This window comes from Crinia signifera, chromosome 8 (genome assembly GCF_055691185.1).
Source record: "Crinia signifera chromosome 8, ASM5569118v1, whole genome shotgun sequence".
Lineage (NCBI taxonomy): Eukaryota > Metazoa > Chordata > Amphibia > Anura > Myobatrachidae > Crinia > Crinia signifera.
The window spans coordinates 158,931,408-158,951,329 of record NC_139224.1 but is presented as its reverse complement, the minus strand read 5'-3'; the positions used below and the strand labels follow the sequence as shown (position 1 = coordinate 158,951,329).

Genomic DNA, 19,922 nt, shown 5'->3' with positions numbered 1-19,922 from the left:
CTGTAACGGAGCACAGACAGACGCGGCTTTTCACATCACCGCCGCCCGCTCCACACACACTGCAGTTTGAACGCGAGCGTCTGGTCAGAGGTAGGGAAAGTTACAGGTCTCACCACGGACTTAAAATCACTTCCATAAAGGAGTGTAAACATTATCTATTAACCGCTTTTTCTTTACAGGTGCCTTTCCATTTATTCTCACTTTTTCTTATTCTTTCTACCAAAGTACCGCTTGTTACAAAACCTATTACCGCTTGTCTTAAAATCTCCTGCTTTTCATTTATTCTATAACTATATTCTTACAATTTTCATCTCAAAATATTCTTTTCTTACTTATAATCTACCCTCTCCAATTAGCGCTCATTTTTTCTTATTTTACTAACTATAACATGTCCCAAACACCTAGCTGGAGCACAGGTGTAGTCATTACTAACTATAACATTTCCCAAACCACCTAGCTGGAGCACAGGTGTGGTCATTACTAACTATAACATTTCCCAAACACCTAGCTGGAGCACAGGTGTAGTCATTACTAACTATAACATTTACCAAACCTATGTGGATCACAGGTGTAATCATTACTAACTATAACATGTCCCAAACACCTAGCTGGTGCACAGGTGCAGTCATTACTAACTATAATATTTCCCAAACACCTAGCTGGAGCACAGGTGTGGTCATTACTAACTATAACATTTACCAAACCTCCTATGTGGATCACAGGTGTAGTCATTACTAACTATAACATGTCCCAAACACCTAGCTGGAGCACAGGTGTGGTCATTACTAACTATAACATTTACAAACATGTTCAGCATTCAATCCTAACTGACTCATTCTATATAACCAAAGATGACCTGGAAAACATGAACCGTTGGCAGATATCGAGGACCAACTGCCACCCCTGCTGTATATCTATGATCCAGAACCAGATGCATTCAACCAATCAGATGTGCTGTTATCTTTACTTTGCAGCTTGCACTATGGGTTGAGCACCTGCACATGATCCGATTCCACACAGATGCATTTGGGCCTGTTTGGTATGCAGCATGAGACGCATGGAGCGCACGTCTACCGGCCGGGATGCATACAGTGATTCAGTACACAAGCACACAGTACATATTTTGGAAGCATGAAGCCACTAACGATCAGTGGTTCTCGTGGAATGTGAACGGTAGTGGAAAAGTAAATGTGCCTTCCCACAGACTGCTTCCCATGCTGCATACTAAACAGGCGCAAATGAAAATCTTGTTAAGAATGTATAAAGTATTAGTACTGTATTGGTCCTGGCCATCCCTAGAAAGACTAGCTGCTTCTGCCATAGGGAGAAGGTTAGTGCAATGTAAAGATGCCCACACACTAGAATGATTTTTTTGGCCAATTGGGCGATTTCCGATACATTTTACCGATAGTCGGTCCAAAATCGTCCGATATCGGTCGGATGCGCCCTCCCGCAGATCTTTTGCTAAATCTTCTGATCTTACATGCTGCATGAAAGATCAGAAGATTTAACAAGAGATCCATAGGAACGCACATGGGATCTTGAAAGAAATCTTTGGTAAAGATGTGCGCTTGGCCGAAATCTTTTCAGGCAAGCGGACAGGACGGACAAAAGATTTCAAAGCTAATTTACGCGCACATCTTAAGATCGCAGATCTTTCTAGTGTGTGGGCACCTTTACTATCACACCATAGAACAGAGCAGGTATGTCCCCATGTTCCTGAGAGACCAGCACATTATATTCAAATGAAAATCTCTCCTTTCCCACAAGTGTTCTGGCTGCAGAATTGTTTGTTGTATATCTGTAACTGTACAGTATCTGTCGTCAGAAAATGGAAAAAAGTTTTTGTTTTTAGTTTTTCAAGCTTAACCTAAACCTGGAATTGTTTTTTTTCTAAGTATTATCGCCCGTTTTGTGTCCATTTTCGCCGATGCCAATTTGCTTTTTTTTTTTTGCGAATGGGGATTGGGGAAAATGGTTGTGAATTTGTGACAATTTCACCTATCCATGTGGTTTTTGCCAATGCTGGATTTTTTTGCTCAGGCGAAAAATCAGCTCTGGGAATAAATAGGGCGAGTCGAAGTCACTCAAAAAATGGGCGAAAATTGCAGATTATTTGCATGGCGAAAAATTAGCCCGGGTTTGAATACCCCCCTTAGTGGCATAAATTGCAGGAGAGCTTAATTTGCTTATATGATGTCATTTACCAGCTCCAGAGACATAAGGTAATTGTACAAGTGCTAAATGGGTGATAACATAACTTTTTACCTGCACTCGGGGACTAATAACTTACAACTGCCTCATTTCTTCAAATAATATTTAAAAGGTCACGTTTTAAATGACTTAGGGCCAGGTGCACTAAGGTTTAAAAAGTGATAACGTGCGGAGTAATAAACAACCAGCCAATCTGCTCCCAGCTGCCATGTTAAGATGCCCATACACGCTGCGAGAATCGCATGCGTAATGGGCTAGATCGCATCGCATTGCATTGCACGGCATGCGTTTTGCATGCAATGTGTGTGCGATGCGATCCGAAAGCAGTACAAAAAGTATGTGCAGCACATGCTTTTTGTACTGTGCTATGAGATGCGCGCAGGAGCTGTAGCAACGCGTATGGGCACCATTACAGTTAGGAACTGATTGGCTGTGTTTTTTTTTTTTTTCACTCTCCACTTTACCACTTTTAAATCTTGGAGGATCTGCTGGCCCATAGTTGTTATCTTTATTTAGTGCACATTCCCTGTATTGTGATGGTTTCCGATCTCATGGTGTGTTTCTTGTTCTCTAGGCACTTCACCAGTTATATTACGATCCCAACATTGACAACAAGAACCTTGCCCAGAAGTGGTTAATGCAAGCACAGGTGTCTCCACAGGCATGGCAGTTCAGCTGGCAGCTTCTGAATGGTGGAAAAGTTCCAGAAATCCAGTACTTTGGGGCCAGCGCACTACACATCAAGATATCCCGCTATTGGGGGGATATACCCTCAGACCAGTACGAAACCCTCAAATCGCAACTCTTTACACAGATCTCTGCCTTTGCCAGTGGCTCCAAAATAGTGCTCACGCGGCTTTGTGTGGCATTGGCTTCTTTGGCGCTTAACATGATGCCCGACGCTTGGCCGCACGCTGTTCCGGACATGGTTAGGGTGTTTCAAACAGAGGGAGGGCAGGCCGATTGCGGAGCCCGCTGCCTGGCACTCTTGGAGTTATTGACTGTGTTGCCAGAGGAGTTCCAGACGAGCCGCCTCCCACCATACCGCAAAGGACAAGTACGCGGTTGTCTGTCCCAAGAGTGCGCGTGTGTCTTTCCTTTGCTGCGCCAGCTTTTACAGCAAAGCGACTCACCGGGCTTTGTCAAGCAGAAGGTGTTGAAATGTTTCTCAAGTTGGGCACAGCTAGGCATCCCGCTGCCAGAGTGCGAGGGATTGACACTGGCTGCGTTCTCTGCTCTGCGCAATCCGGAACTGTTTGACGCGGCAGTGGAGGCTTTGGTAAACACCATCTCGCAGCCGGACGCACAAAGGTCAGACTCTACTTCATTTGTTTCTTCCTTTCTAAGCCTCTGTCATGCTGTTCTCTCCAGTTATCTTGCATCATGTAAAGGAGAATTAAAACTGCAGTTTAGATGTCAGGGGTTGTTAACATACATTTTTATATAATAGTCTGTCAGCCTGCAAAACGCTTACATTTCCACTATAGTGGTGAGGAGCAGCTTTAGAAGGGTGTTCAATCCTGCCCCGTTTTTCTGCCGGCTCTACAGTTTATTGGCAGGTGGATTTCAATGTTCCATCTGTCGAGTGGCGAAAAGGGGGCGTGTCTGTGAAAACGGCTATGGATTCTCGAGATCCGGCCAATAACTCAAAACAGATGCGATTGGTTTGAAAGTCTGATCTGTTTTGTCAAGTTCCTCCTTCAATGCTGTTGGAAAGAACAGAATTGAATAGGCGCCAGAAATAGCGTCAGGGATTGAATACCCCCTAATGTTTTTATTCTATTATATAAAAATATTCTGTTTGAAGCTTTTTGAGCATGGCTAAGATAGTGACCCCATTGCTTTCTGGGGGTTCAACGTACACAAACTTTGTTTCATGCATGAAATTATTATTTAAAAAAGTATTGTATAAAATAACCCTCTGGCTATGTATGTATATAGGTGTACATAAATTCATATTATATTTAGACTTGGGGTCACAACCACAAGACATTTCATTATGGTATGCGCATGCTCTAATCTACAGACAAATAATGAACTCACAAATACTTGTGGTCCCAAGCATTTCAGATACTAGAGACTCATACGAAGGGTGTGCAGTAAGTTTCTAGATGTACAAAAATCAGGGTTGCCGACTTTCAAAAAATCCTCTCCGGGAGAAGCCCGGAGAGGAATCTTGCATTACGAGTTTTGGGGACGGGGCTTAACAGTGACATCATTAAGCCCCGCCCCCATTATGGCAAATAGCCGAAATAACTGATATCCATGGAGGGGGCGGGGCTAAAATGACACGATTGTGCCGTTTTAGCTCCGCCCCCTCCCCTGAGACCCGCGGATTGCGGCATATAAATGCCGCGATCGGGGGGGCTCAGTGGGGGTCCCCCTGATTCCGGGAGGGTTGCCCACCCTTCCGGGGGCCGGGAGGAAGGACCCGATTTTCGGGAGACTCCCGCAAATTCCGGGAGGGTCGGCAACCCTGACAAAATTGTATTATATGTGCAAGTGAACATTACATGTTTTTCAAAATATTTGCTCTATGCGAAGTCGGATATAATCAACCCACTCAGTGAAGCAGCTGGACCAGTCCGAAACAGGTATGTCTTCTACATGTTGGAGGAAGATCTCCATTGCAGCTTCTGGTGACTCAAAATAAGTCCCATGAATTCTGAGCTTGGTTTGTGGGAACATAAAGACGTTGCCTGAAAATCCACAACTTTGCTGGTCTTGTGGGCACCACAAACGTGGCTTCTTTGACGGGACCTGGAAGTGGCTTCCAGCACTTGTGGCAGACATTGGTTGGCCTTCCAGTCCTCAGTGACTATGTGCTGCTACATGAGTGGTGTGGTGTTATATGACCAGTCTTAGGCAGAAAATCACCCACAATCTGCTTGGCCATTCTCTGGCCATGACAGAACCTTTGTGGTGATGTGCCCACTGGGCTGGCTTGTGTGGTCCTGAGGTTGAAACTGTAGATCCAGGATTCATTGCTGTTGTCCCCCACCAGTGAAGTCCCCTGAACCTCTACATGCTCTCAAGTCAGCTAATTGGGCACCCAGCATGCAGAAACCTTGTTTAGGCCAAGTTTTTTATGGAGTAACAAGCGGAGTTTGGTCATCCAGGCATCCAACTCAACTATGACCCACACGTTGGTTGACATAGGCTGGTCGCAGCATGGTTTGTCTTCTTCTGTGCTGGAATTCTCTACACCACAGTGGTTTGGGACGGTCGCAGATGACTTTTATAATCGTAGATGATCACAGGTCTACAGTGGCCTCAGGTGAGCTCCATGTTGAGTTTGTGAAGGAAGTGAGCACGCTGGCTCAAAAAGGCTAACTTCTCCTTACCTCTGTAAGGTGACTTACCAAATTACTCCTTTGTTTGCTAAAAGATGTCACAACAGAACGTGAAAGCAATTTTTGCAGGGACTCTGATCTGTTTAAACCTACTGTATTTGGAGAGAGGGAGCTGTGAAGACAGAGATTGGAGGTAGAAGCAGATGGGGGCTGGGGACGGGGTGGAGAGTTAGTGGGCTGATTTTCAAACTGCAATTGATGCTCACAAATATGCAGCACTTGTATATCCTGATAAAGGGGCGTATCTCCCCGAAATATTGATTTAAAGCACTGTCTGCTTCTCAGTTTTTTTTAAGCCATTGATTCCTTAAATGGTAATTTTTTTTTTTTTGAGTTTGGTTCCAGCCACACTTAGCACTCCTAGCACTATCAGCAGTGTGATCCAACCAAGGTTATTTACGGGAGAATAAATGATTCCTCTATTAATGCAGCCAGGTACTCTGCTGGCCTTACTTGGTTCCCTGCCACAATGTTAGCGGAACAGCAGTTTTCATCCAATACTGGGAATAATAACTGGTGCAATCTCCATTTACATGGGTCGGTAAGACCGAAATAAAGGAGTCTGTTTTACCGTCTTTACCCCCCCCCCCCCCCCCATTCTTTTAATTCCATGCAATATATGTAGATAGCTGTCTTTGGGCTAGTTCTTATTCACTGTATGTTTCATGCTGGACTATGGGTGGCATTCGATTATTTTTACCAGTATTTCAGCTCGATATCCCTGGGGGGTGGTGAGATAAAATGCACGAATACATAGCTAAACCTGACCGTAATGAGTGAGATATATGCAAAATAGATCAATTGAATATTGTCACTTTAGTCGGGAGATCAAGCATGATATAACAATTGAATACCACCCTATGTGCCATTGGTATAATGTGTCCTAATTCATATCCATGTTCAGCTGAATCCAGTGACTCCTACCTTATGGCATGACTGTGGGGAGCGCTTTAACAAACTGATTTAAGTTTCCCACACTCAGATGAAGTGGTTGGCTGGTGCGTTCTTCCCTGCAACACATGGTCGGCTTTATGTAGCATGTGTGTTGCACAGGCTTGTATAGAGTATGTACCAGTATTATATATTGTATAGACTATGTATATATTACAGTCTTTAGTACTGGTAGAGCAATACACATTTCAGACCAGTACTGGACATTGTGGCTGTGTGTAAATAACAAAACCGTCTGATCAGTTGATTGGAGGTCCCTCGCAGTTCACAGTATAGTATATTCTAGTGTAACTGCAGTAACCTCACTGTGCACAGATATTGCTACTGTAATGATTTGAGGAGTCAACCACCCCCCACACATGCATCCCTTAGAGCTGGCTTCATCAACCTCCCTCCTCACGAATACATTCTCACTCTCCCTGTGCGGAAGTTCCTACCAGTGCACATATTGTATGCACTCTCCCTTCCCCCACCCTATTTTTTCCCAGAGCATCATAAGTGCATCCAGATAGAGTATTAATATAGTGGCTGGATAGATGCTCTTTCCTAAGCATCCCTGCTCAGAGGTCCCTATCGATTCACATGCTGGCGTTCTAGCTGTGGAGTTATTGCACCATTTGAAGGTGTGTAGTATTGGGGGGGAAGGTGCTGTTCCTGCTCTAATCTAACAGCAGCTTCAGCCATCCCTGGGAATTGATACCCATCATGACTGAATACAGCTCTCTGATTGGCCACTTAACCTTCCAGTTGCTTAGCAACCCCTTATCCTCTCCTTCCCTCCTCCCTGCGTGTTCACACCAGTAATAATAAAGGGACTTAATTGCAGCCCTGAGATGCTGTATTTTGCTCCACATCTGGAGAATGCAGCATAATTAACCTATTTGCTGCTGGGCCGATATTGAAGACACCGTGTGTCGGATTTGCAGGGATTAGTGCGTGTATGGTGCATCGCAGGCTCTTGCTAGACAACAGAGCAGGCTGCTGGGAGACTTCCTCGCATTAACGCTCTGCTAACTAAAACTGAGCATACTTATAAATGTCTAGGGCAAGGTTATCGGAAGGGCAGGGGCTTCATAGACCCCAATGCCAGCTTGTAGGTTAGATAAACCTTTATGTGCCTTGCCTCCCCGTGCCATTGCAAGTTACAGAAATAATAAATGCCGTAGTCATTCTATTACAGACATCCCCCTAGAGACCATCGCTGATTACATCATTGTGCACGTTTCATGGCATTGAGATTCACAGACCAGAGAATAACATGAAAAGAAAATATGCTGAGATAAGAGTAGTGGGGATGGGGGTCTACATTTAACATTGCCCCTACAACGCACCTTACTATGTACCGTGCTTTGTGTAAACTGGTAGTAACCTCTTTGAGAAGGAAGTACCCTCATCAAAATGTCTTTTTTTTTTTTTTTTTTTTTCAAGACCATCCTAAATTATAATATAATAATTGGTGCACAGTGGATAGCATTGCTATATAAATAAATGAAGAAAACAATGGGGTAAATTCAATACGCCGCACAGTGAATATCGCCGAGAGGGAGCTCCCGCAGCTAATCTAACTAACTCCGACTAGTGGATTTCTTCTTGCACAACTAGGCCAGCAATGCTGATATAAGCCCAAGTGTGGCGCAAACAGCGGCACCGCAGGCCACTTAAGTCGGAAAATGCAATACTCGCGACTAAACACCCGCGAGTACCGGCATTCTTCATCTTAGCAGCGCCCTGATTAGAATAGCTCCGATAGCAGCGGAAGCAGCAGCAATGTTAGAGGGCATACACATGCGGCGACCCGGCTATCTTGCTGAGCGGCGGGCTTAAGCACAATCGCTCAGCACATATCGCGGTACATCAGGTTCTGCTGTGTGCTGAGTGGGGATTTGCCTATTTTTAATATGCAAAGCTGCGTGATCTAGCAGGAGAGGCAGTGCAAGCGCTGGCTTTTTTACTGCAGGTGATAGCGGCGCGCTTGCCTGGGCGTCACCAATGCTGCAGAGCATACACGCGGAGTGATCAGTGCCACATTTGTAAAGCTGTGTACACACGGTACACTTATCACTGGCAATATGGTCGCTGAGCAGCCATATTGCCAGCGATTGGAGTGTGCACCAGCGATAAATCGCCGGGTGCGCGCTCCCCTTTTCAGCGCCTGAATGGTTGCTGGAGCATGCTCCTCCAACCAGCGACTTCCCCTACCTCTTCTCCCGGCAGTGTGACATTTTCATCTGCGGCCATCTCTGGTCACAGATGAAAACTGGACACTGAGCAATATGATTGCTGAGCAATATATTCCCAGCGAAATATTGCCCTGTGTGTACGCACCTTTAGTCAGATCGCTTAGAAATGGGGCTGAAATCACCCAGTGTGTACGCCCCTTTAAGCTCTCCTCTGTCATTAGACTGAATCTCGTCACTTTAGTGAAAATACTGACATGCGGGACAACCAGGTGTTGCATATTGTTAATGATCATTTGTACATAAATATTAATCTAGTGTTCATTCTGGCACCCTGCAACTCTCAATACCCATGCAGTTCCTCTTTCCTGCCTTGGAGTGATGCTCTCTGCATTTGTTGCACCACAGTGAGTGGCACCAAAGGCAGGGAAGAGGAACTGCATGGGTTTTGAAAGGTGCAGGGTGCTTGAGTCAAAGCTAAAATGTATTTCCTGTAACAGTGGGGTAGATTTATTAAGCTCAGTGACGTAATAAAGTGTCTGGTTTTTATCACCGGCCAATCAGCTCCTACCTGTCATTTTCCAAACCAAGCCTGTAACTTCACAGTTAGGAGCTGATTGGCCGTTGATAAAAACCAGACAATTTATCACTTCACCGAGCTTAATACATCTGCACCAGGGTGTCCTCTCTTTTTTTTTAGTATCCAGACAGACTTGTTTACTTGTAAACTTGCTTATTAGCTGTCAGTCTGCCACTAAACACAATACAGGTTGAGTATCCCTTATCCAAAATGCTCGGGACCAGGAGAATTTTGGATAACGGATTATTCCGTATTTCGGAATATTTTAATATTTCAATGATGTATTTTGAAGTATCTTGCATTTATGCTGTATAAACACATAATATACACACAAATATATTTTATTACCACATAAAATACACACAAATATATTTTAATTGTTCAAAAAACAAGGTTTCAAAACGTGAAACAAAATGTGTGTACTATCTCAGCACTGAATTTGAATGCCAAGCAATCATTGTCTTGCACATATATAGTGCCAGTTACATATCATGTCCCCAGTGATGCTGTTACAAATGTCCCCAGTGAGTTTTTAGCAAAAAAAAAATAATTTTTTCACTTTCTGGAATGTCCGTATTTCGCAATAATTTGGATAACGGATATTCGGATACGGGATACTCGACCTGTACCACTTTATTTCTATAAAGCCTTTATAATCCGTGACCAACTTTTGGAATTCACTGGGTACACACCTATGCAATTACCAGGCCGTTCACCTGATATCTGTGGATCGGCTTGCAATTTTCATAGATGCGTATTCAATAGACTGCTATAAATGCACCTGTAACTGTCAAGACGGAAAGTTATGTATTATGACCTGCTTAAAAATTGATATACCGGCCTTCTAATCTCCTTGAAGAAATAATATATCCCATAATGTGTATGGGATGCCCACTGATCAGATAATCGCTCTGAGGATTGGTCTGATCTGCAGAGTTATTAGAACCATGTGACTTCTAAGCAGTGGAAGCTGGAGTTCCTTTGGAGGTCGGTGCCTGAGAATGATGTCATGTGCGGCACTTAGCTCTTCCGCATAGCGTGTGTTTTACTTCCTGTTTGTATATCTTGGTGAAATATTCTATCTGCCATTGGCACAGGTACGTGAACACTCTCGTAAAACTGATCCCAGAGGCCCTCAACTTGCAAGACCAGCTCCACCAGGCCGTGCAGAATGGAGACATCGAGACTTCCCATGGGATATGCCGGATTGTGGTTGCGCTCGGTGAAAACCATTCGCGGTATGTTCTTGTGATACAGATCCATCCCAATGATAGTTTCCTGTGGTCACTGTGCGTTTATGCTGCTGGAGGTGAATTCACTAATCTTTAGTATGAGCTGGCGCCGCCTGTGGACTGAAGAGCAGCACTCTGGGGTTTATTAACTAAGATGGGATCTTACTATGAGCAACCAATCAGAATATACTACTTATTTATTTACCACCTTCTAGAAGATAATAGGATCTAATTGGTTGCCCATAGCAACATACTATCTTCAGTAGAATTCCCTGCAACGGTTTTAGCATGGCTGAATAGCAAACCTGCAGCAGGGCATGCTGGGATATTTAGTTCAAAAACCGCTTCAGTGAACAAGGTTCCCCAATCCCTGCTCTGTATGATAAAGATAACTATGTATTAAGTAATTTATGTATTGATCATCTAACCCAGGCATGTCCAAACTATGTCCCTCCAGCTGTTGTGAAACTACAAGTCCCATCATGCCTTGCCACAGTTTTGCTACAAGGGAATGCTAAAACTATTGCAAGACATGCTGGGATGTGTAGTGTCACAACAGCTGGAGGGCCACAGTTTGGACATGCCTGAAGCATACCGCCATCAATCATTTTGACTTCTCTTACAGGGCGCTCTTAGATCAAGTGGATCGCTGGCAAAGCTTTCTCGCCCTGGTTAACATGATCATGTTCTGCACTGGGATTCCCGGACATTATCCAGTCAATGAAACCACCAGTTCTCTGACACTGACGTTCTGGTACACTCTGCAGGTGAGCCCAGTTACCCTGTGCATGCCAATCCACCCAAAAGCTGGTCTCATTTCAGGCACTTGTTGGTATCCCTGGAATTACAGGTGATAGACACAGGTGGATAAAGTAAGGGCCTTGCTTATTTGTCCCAGGATTTGTTTACAAAGTGTCACGTGATGACATTGGTTACAGTTGCCGATGGCAGAATCTCGCCATTCCAGGCCAGCTATTGAAATCTACAAGTAAAGTTTTATGTCTATAGGTTTCAGACACTTGCTGGTACTGAAGCTATTTCTGGCAGGAGTGTTCTATTACATCTGGGATAATGCACTCTCTCTAATTGTAAAGTATTCTGTGAGTCAGCAAGTAATTCTGCAACCGCATAAAAGTGCAGGGCTGCTGGCCAATAATTTACAGCAGGGGGATCAATATTTATTATGACACATTTTACTAATGAACACTGAAGCAAAGAACCCGAGGTTGATCCAGATATTATGTAAATGTGCTTATACATACAGTATATTAATGTCTCTTCATACAGTATAACAGATAATGATGACACAGCAGATGGTCACGTATATTGTGTTGTATAGTACTGAATCTTAGGTAGGAACAGGAGGCAGTGCATCAAACTGACAGATACCGGAACCTTGACAGACGCTAAATGGTTATTAGAGTGTTCTCCAAGACCAAGCCTGTAACTCTAACTCTGTATCAGTATTGTAATGTTTTGTGACTTCTCTTCCTAGGATGACATCCTGTCCTTTGATACAGAGAAGCAGGCTGTGTACCTGCAGATTTATCGCCCGGTTTATTTCCAGTTGGTTGAGGTGCTGCTCCAGAAAGCTCAGTTTCCTGCAGATGAGGAATATGCTTCCTGGTCATCCGATGAGAAAGAACAATTCAGAATCTACAGGTACGTAGATCGTCTCCTGATACACACAGATCTGCTGTCCAGGCATTCGCATGGGAGACAGGGGCAAGGTTACGTACTAATCTGTAAGGCTTATACCAGGGTAATGAAGACCGCAGGGACCGTGTAGTGGTCTGCATTGCTGCCTTACAGCACTGAGGTCAGGGGTTTGATTCTCACCATGGTACTAACTGTGTGGCGTAGTGTTCACGCTAGGCTGTTTTAGCAGATTTTTAAAGGGCAAAATGCACCCTGCCCCCTCTAGCAGCACCCTGTTAGAACAGCTTTCTTCCCCGGAGGTGACTTTGGCAGGGCCAGGCCCGTCCCCTTTGGTAATCGCGGCTGCCGGGTCCGCCCCCTTTGGTGACATCGGATGTCTGGGCCAGCCCACAACTGTGAGGTCGGCGGGCCCAGTCTGCCCCCGTCATGCTGCCCCCGTACAGCACCGCCCTGCCCTGGCCAGTTCCTAGAAGGAAATCTATGGAGTTTGTATATTTTCCAAGTGCTTGTGTCGATTTTCCTCTGGTTTCCTCCCACAATCTCAAAATATACTGGTTATTTAGCTCCCAACAGAAAATAATCCTAGAGTGAATGTGTGTGCGTGTTCTGTATAGAGATAGTAAGCTGCACTGTAGCAAGAACTGATTTGCATGGCCAAATGTTCTCCGTAAAGTGCTTTGGAATATGTGCTTTACTGTAAGTACATAAATCAATTTTCCCACAATTATTGGGGTACTCTGGAACCACAGGTTGTTTTCTATGTATTCTCTATAGCAGTGGTTCTCAACTCTGGTCCCCCCCAACAGTTCCCATTTTCCAGGTCACCTGTGGAGTTTTAAAATGTGACAGTTGGGGATACACAGAGCATTGGCTGGGTGACTTGAAAAACCTGAACTGTTAGGGGGACCTAGGTTGGGAACCACTGTTCTATAGAAGGGATCTTCCGAAGTTGCAGATTGCAAACCTTTCATGGAATAGAGACTGGTAATTGGAAACTCATTGCCGTGTGGCGAGAAAGGACTGGCACGAGCCGTGTGGTGTAGCTTTGTCTTGGTCGCGTTGGCACACAAGTGTTCAGGTGTTGCATATCAAATTAATCTATGCAGTTTGTTGAAGCACTTTGTCCCATCTAATTGGGACTAGGATGCACATTTAAGCAAAAAAAAAAAAAGACACAAGGCACAAGCAGAGTTGCCGGGACCTGGTGCACTTGGGTGGGATGTTTTAGCGTGACTGTATCAATGGTGCATGAGGACACAGCTGTATGTAAAGAGATTTTAGCACCTGCGGTGAATAAGAATGACCCGCAGAAGCTTTAGTTGATGCCATTTGGTGCAGTGTATGCGACAGATTGCTTCTGCAGCCAGTGCGACTCGCAGGCTCCTGTGCTGTGCACCTGACACATCGCACCTGCTGTCAAATGCATGCGGTTTTGGCGCTTTTTTATATAATTAATCTACGCAATCGCTTAAAAAGTGTCCAAATTGCATGCATAGCACTTAGCGTATGACCAGGTATAGTGTTTGCATTACTGCTTCTCAGCACTGAGGTCATAGGTCTGATTCCCACAATGGTCCTATATGTGTAGAGTTTGTGTATTCTCCTGATGTTTACCTGGGTTTCCTCCCACAGTCCAAAAATATAACTGTCGGTTAATAGGTTCAAGGCAAAAAATTAATTCTAGCATGCAAGTGTTCTCCTATATGTGTTTAGGGCAAAAGACAAGGTACAGTAGGTTCTTATCTGCAGTTTTTTGTGTTTAAATTGTTATCCCTGATGAAACAGCACTGAACCCGTGGGGTGGGGTTTCACTTCTGGAATAGGGGTGCCTGCTCCAAAGCAGGAGGGGAAATCCATCTGCCAGTGGTTTGTTCTAATAGATCTTATGGGTTAGAACACGGGGTTATTCTGCTTGACTCGCTCGGATGTGTATTTGGAAGTCCACCAGAACCTGCCCTGCGAATGACAGGCCGCTCCCCCCCCCCCATTCGCATGCCATGCACATTCACACAGCCTGCGAATGGATGTTTTTACATAACCATCCATTCACAAGCCGGGGGAAATCTCCCACATCTCTCGATGGTCACCGACCATCGAAAGATGTGGTTCATGCACACACATATATAAAGTGACTCTCAGTGATGTCAGCTGCCTGCCCACGTCACCTCATTGATTTCCATGGGAACACCCATGAAACGCTGGGCGTTCTCATGGGCGAGTACCCAACCCCCCCCGCATGCACATTGCAAAAACATTGGACCCGCGCGAACGCATACCCACGGCCGAACGGATTAGGATAATCATGTCCTTATTTCAAGATAAAAAAAAACAATATATTTCTTAACTCGGAAATCCTTTATACAATAGAAATTACAAAAAAAAAGTACATTCTCCAAGTTATAAATGTGAGTTAAATCGCTCAAAAGGGGGAATGTAATGCCATCAGCACCACTTTTTTATACCATGCAGCTACCAGAGGGTGAAGGTGTAATAGTTCCAGTAAGAGTCGGCATTTCCATGAACAACACTCATTTTCTTTGAAATATACGGACCATGCAGAAACCTTTAAAATTCTATAGTAGTTCTCCATTAAGCTTGAAGACCTTCTTGCAGGAAAGCACGTTCTGTGAATCAAATAATAGATCAAGAGGGAGCCGTAGATGTAGCATACAGTATCTAGAGCAGTGGTCAGGGAACTTGGTCGTCATTACCCCACGCAGTGCATGTTTTGCAGGTCTCCTCACAGAATCACAAGTGAAATAATTAACTCCACCTGCGGACCTTATAAAATGTGTCTGTGAGTAGTTAGTACACCTGTGCACCTGCTGGGTTACCGGCAAAACATGCACTGTGTGGGGTAATGAGGACCGAGTTCCCTGACCACTGGTCTAGACTTTAGAGAGACATTTGACACGGTTACACATCGCAGACTCCAACGCATGGAATTGCATTATAAAATGACGTAAAAAACTCATGTCATCTTCCCATTGTCTATCTAATGCTTGTGCCAACCTTCCAACCCTGTCGACCTTAGCCATGTCAGTCTATTTCAGGTGTCGACCCCAATGCATGTCGACTTCAATAGGGTTGATTTATGACCATATCCCACAGTATTTTACAGAGCGACACTGGGAATGTGAGCACTGTCTGCCGGCACATCTAACAGCTGCACCAACAGAACAGTACCTCAGGGAGATTCCAAATCACACTCCATACGGAACGTAATGAAGCAGATCAGAATACTCACAGCAATTCCCTAGTTCTACAGTTTACGTAAAAAATTTGTTTCCAGTAACATTTTTAGTAAACCAGATAGAACAATAGAAATAACAGCGGCCGCATTGTCAGCAGGAAAGTGCGCATGTAAATGACTGTAAGGAGCGCTGGCAGCTAGAAACCAGTTCAATTCACTACAAGGTGCGCAGAGACCAACCGTAATACAAACCCTATAGAGAAAACCTGGGGAACAGAGGTGATGCTGAAAACCAGCAAGGAGACACATTATAATAATACAGATAGTCTAAGGGCCCATCAATGCGCCGTCTCCACTACCCAGCCTGGGAAGACTCTTATAAAGGAACCCAGACATAGGGGGATATTCAATGTAGGGTCACGACTGATGGGCTGGCCCGACAGCCGTAACCCTGTCCCGTTCTCGGTCTGCTCGACAGATTTTGCAGGCGGGATTCAATGTCCCGAGCACGAGAAGGAGGCGTGGCAGCTTCAAGCGGCCGTGAATCAGTGAGCCCGACTTCCCATGGTGTCCCCCCCCACTGACCCATGGCTACAATGAGCTACTGCCATTTCAAATTTGCGGTTGCCTAGGGACCCGACATGATGCTGCCCGATGTTGAAACATTGGGCGGTATCGCATTCCCATAGTAACCTATGGGGGATGCGTCCAGCAGCGATTCGGGAGCGATCACAGCAGGGATCGGAGATTCCTGCTGCGGACCCTCCGATATACATTCGGGGGGATACTTCATATCAGCCACAAATATAACATGGTAAATGGGCCCTTTAGGCTCTGAAAGTATCTATTCCCTGGCCCACACCTCTATAACATATGATTGTAGTGTAGTGTAATGCAAGTTCAACTTCCATCCATGCACTGTATTGTCTTTTCCATCCTCTGGACTGTATGGACTGGAATATACGGTCATTTGAGATATACTGTACTCATGGCAAACATCTTATATTGTAACATTAACCTTTATAAATGAAGCCAATTTATAGAATTATTGGCCACATGGAAACTTCATGGCTGCCACAGCGATTATATACTTCTCTGTTATTCCTCTTGTTGCTTAGTTACAGCACCATTAAACACTCTTAAGACCACAAAGAGAAGTGGTCATTGATTCTAATACTAAATTGTCCCTCCGCTTACTCGTGTGATTCCAGAACCTAAGGCTGGGTCATTTACAGCACCTCTCCTTCTGGTCCAAAAGTTTTCTGCTTCCGAAAAATCTTGTGTAGTTTGCTGGTCCACTGAGCATCGAAATCGGTGGAACCTATGCCTGGGCTATTTACTGTTATGTTCACTGCAAGTTGAATTAAGCATTTTACAGAGAAAGGTAACTGGTGTTACTGATCCCTTTATACTGTCAGATGTGAAATACCGTAATCTCTTTGTGTATTATTCCCTTGTAGGGTGGACATCTCTGACACACTCATGTACGTGTATGAAATGCTCGGGGCTGAGCTGCTCAGTAACCTGTATGAAAAACTTGGACGCCTCCTGACCTCTTCGGAGCACCCCCCTTCTTGGCAGGTATGTTTTTTTAGATCATATGTGAAAACTACAATAAGTCTTTTTATACTACAATATGGTAAAAAATCTTCATCAATGTGTCTCGAATACAGAGGAAATGTCGCTTTTGTGCCCTCTGGGGCAGATGTATCAAGCGTGTTGAAGTGATAAAGTAGAGCGTAGTAACACAAGAGCCAATCGACTCCTGTCTTTTTTGAAACCCTGCCTTGAGCGTTAGGAGATGATTGGCTGGTGTGTTATCACCTTCCACTTTATACCAGTCATTATACATCTGTCGCTATCCTATATAAGGTAAGTATTCTCCTCCACTCCTGTTACTCTTTCACTGGTAGTCACAATCTACAAGGGATTAAAGAATAACGAGAAGAGGATGTCCTGGTAATACAGTATTTAAATGTCAGGTGGTAGCTGGTATATATCCACAACACTGACCTTCACTAAAGGCCCTCTGTGCCCATAAAGGTTTCTTTAAGGTTTGTGTTACTTCCGTCACTTGACGATATCTAAGTGATAAATCCTGTCATCCACAATACTGACCTTTTAATAAAGACCCTATGTATCGATAAAGGTTTCTTTAAGGTTTGTGTTACTTCCGTCACTTGACGATATCTAGGTGATGAATCCTGTCATCCACAATACTGACCTTTTAATAAAGGTCCTATGTACCCATAAAGGTTTCTTTGAGAGTTGTGTTTCTTCTGCCACTTGACAATATTTACGTGATCAGTCCCATCAATCAAGACACACTCCCCTTAGACCACACACTCCCCTTAGACCACACTATCCCCTTGGACCACACTCTCCCCTTGGACCACACTCTCCCCTTGGACCACACTCTCCCCTTGGACCACACTCTCCCCTTGGACCACACTCTCCCCTTGGACCACACTCTCCCCTGAAACTGAAGCTCTATATGCACCAAAAGGTTTTTACTGCCCTCTGATTATCCAGCAAAGACTGGGCGTCACTCCCAAATCCACATCCGTAAGAAGGTTTATTCCAGAAAGCAGTTTTACAAAAAAAAAAAAAGACAAAAATGTACATAACAAACCATGTGGTAATGGTGAAAAAAATGCACAATGCAGGGGAGGAATGTTCCACACGCTCTTCTAAGCCCGGGTATGAGGAGAGAGGAAAGAGTACCAATGGCATGGGAACTCAGTTAGCTCATCTGACAGCCTCCCTCCAGTATACCAACACGTTTCAGGCACCTAAAAATGACCTTTTTCACAAACCTTCAAAGACTGCATTGTAAGGTGCCTGAAACGCGTTGGTGGACTGGAGGAATGCTGTCAGGTGAGGTAACTGTACCCGTGCAGAGTATTAGGTTTATATCTTAATTGTGTGTATTTCTGTCACTGTCGTGCTGTAGAATTACTCCCAGAGGGTAGAACAGTGCATTTCTGGACTTCAGAGCAAAATCTGGATTGGGGCAAGGATGCTGTAGCCTCGCTTGGCTCTCACTCTGCTTTCATTATAGTAGTGAGCTTGGTAACTGGTGTGGGGGGTGAGCGTTGCCTCTAGCAGCTGCACCTATATATTATAATGTGTATCGCAATGGTGCTGACTTTATTGCAAACATATTTATTCATCATAATGACCTGTAATGTTACCTTTTATGTTCTAAATAGAATCTTTTGTACACAGCATTTTTTATTCGAATTTATATAACAAATGTGAGTGATGCTGATATTTTGCACCTCTCTCACAGAGAGGTTAAGGGTTAAACACATAAATTTAAACATTTTCATTTTTTTTTTTGGTAAGAAAACCCATATTTTCGTGTGTAGGTTTTGAAAGTTAAAGAAAGTTGACTGTAAAATACACCTGGCATCAGCTAGATGACCCCACGGTAATACCAGACTGCATCCCAGCTCTAACACAAATTATGATTTCCCTTCCTTAACCAAGAATTTGTCTGGTTCTGTGATCCAAAGACTTCGTATTCTGCATGAGCAATTACAAGATGGCTGCTGTGATGGTCATGTGACACTTTGAGTTTGTATTTGGATCGGGGAACCAGTATTTATAAAAGTCTTTGTTGCCTCCAGCACACAGAAGCTTTGCTGTACGGCTTTCAGTCCATAGCCGAGACCGTTGATGTCAACTATTCTGACGTCGTCCCTGGACTCATCGGCCTTTTCCCGCGTATCAACATCAATAATGTGCAGCTTGCGGACACCGTTATGTTCACCATCGGTAAGGAAACGGGATTGATGGTTTGTTGGGCTGACCAGTTCCCTTTGAGGGAAACCCATAACTCTGGTATTCACTGGGTACCTTTGTAAACCAGTGTAATGTGCATATCATTATTATTAATGTTTTTTGTTATTTATCAACTTCTCTCCTATTGAATTCATTCCACAACGTCTATTTAATTAGAAAACTCCTACCAACCCCACGGCACAAATGTGCTTTACTGTTTCCCCAACTTATTAATGGTATAGACATCGTAGCACATGTGATAATGCGGTGTCCTGTGGTGTGAATGAGAAGGGGGTGGTGGGGGGGGGAGGAGATAGAGGCAGCAGAATCCATGAAAGTATATACCACACATGGAGAATAATTGCAGTTCTATAGAAGGATGTACTGACGGATTGATACGTAATTATGGTGGAGGGCGCACACTGCAGGGGAAGGATAATCCACATGGGGGAGTTGGTTATATTAAGTGTGATGAGGGCGCCGGAAAATTAATATTTGGAGACCGCAGACATAGAAGTAAAATGTGTGTACTTTCATGGGCAAACATTCCTAGCTTTCGGACACAGTAAGTAGGTAGATGAATGACGGATGGTGTAATATAGAGGCCTATATCTCATGCCTTGAACTGTTTTATATAGAAGTCAGTCTGGTACATCAATATGTGGCTGTACGTCAGTGTAAAGGTAACTGGAGGCATCGGTTTGATCCTCTGGACCTATGACTGCTGTAGAAAAGTAGATGAATGTGTAAGTGACAATCACAGCTCAGTGGGAAATA

The 19,922-nt window shown here is 44.2% G+C and overlaps 2 protein-coding genes across 4 annotated transcripts in view; both read left to right on the top strand.

Moving 5' to 3' along the window:
• Positions 1 to 19,922, top strand: part of LOC146026685 (importin-13-like) — a 234,710-nt gene that overhangs the window by 9,899 nt on the left and 204,889 nt on the right. The window lies entirely within an intron of this gene.
• IPO13 (importin 13) overlaps positions 1 to 19,922 on the top strand; it is a 57,850-nt gene that overhangs the window by 10,022 nt on the left and 27,906 nt on the right. For all 3 annotated transcript variants that reach the window (XR_014454520.1, XM_083157540.1, XM_083157539.1), the window contains exons 3-8: positions 2,789 to 3,525; positions 10,373 to 10,513; positions 11,133 to 11,274; positions 12,003 to 12,169; positions 16,820 to 16,940; positions 18,992 to 19,139. Coding sequence is in view for 2 of the 3 variants with exons in the window: in XM_083157540.1 (XP_083013666.1) it covers positions 2,789 to 3,525; positions 10,373 to 10,513; positions 11,133 to 11,274; positions 12,003 to 12,169; positions 16,820 to 16,940; positions 18,992 to 19,139 (1,456 nt within the window). In the remaining variant the exon portion in view is untranslated. The remainder of the gene's footprint in view (positions 1 to 2,788; positions 3,526 to 10,372; positions 10,514 to 11,132; positions 11,275 to 12,002; positions 12,170 to 16,819; positions 16,941 to 18,991; positions 19,140 to 19,922) is intronic.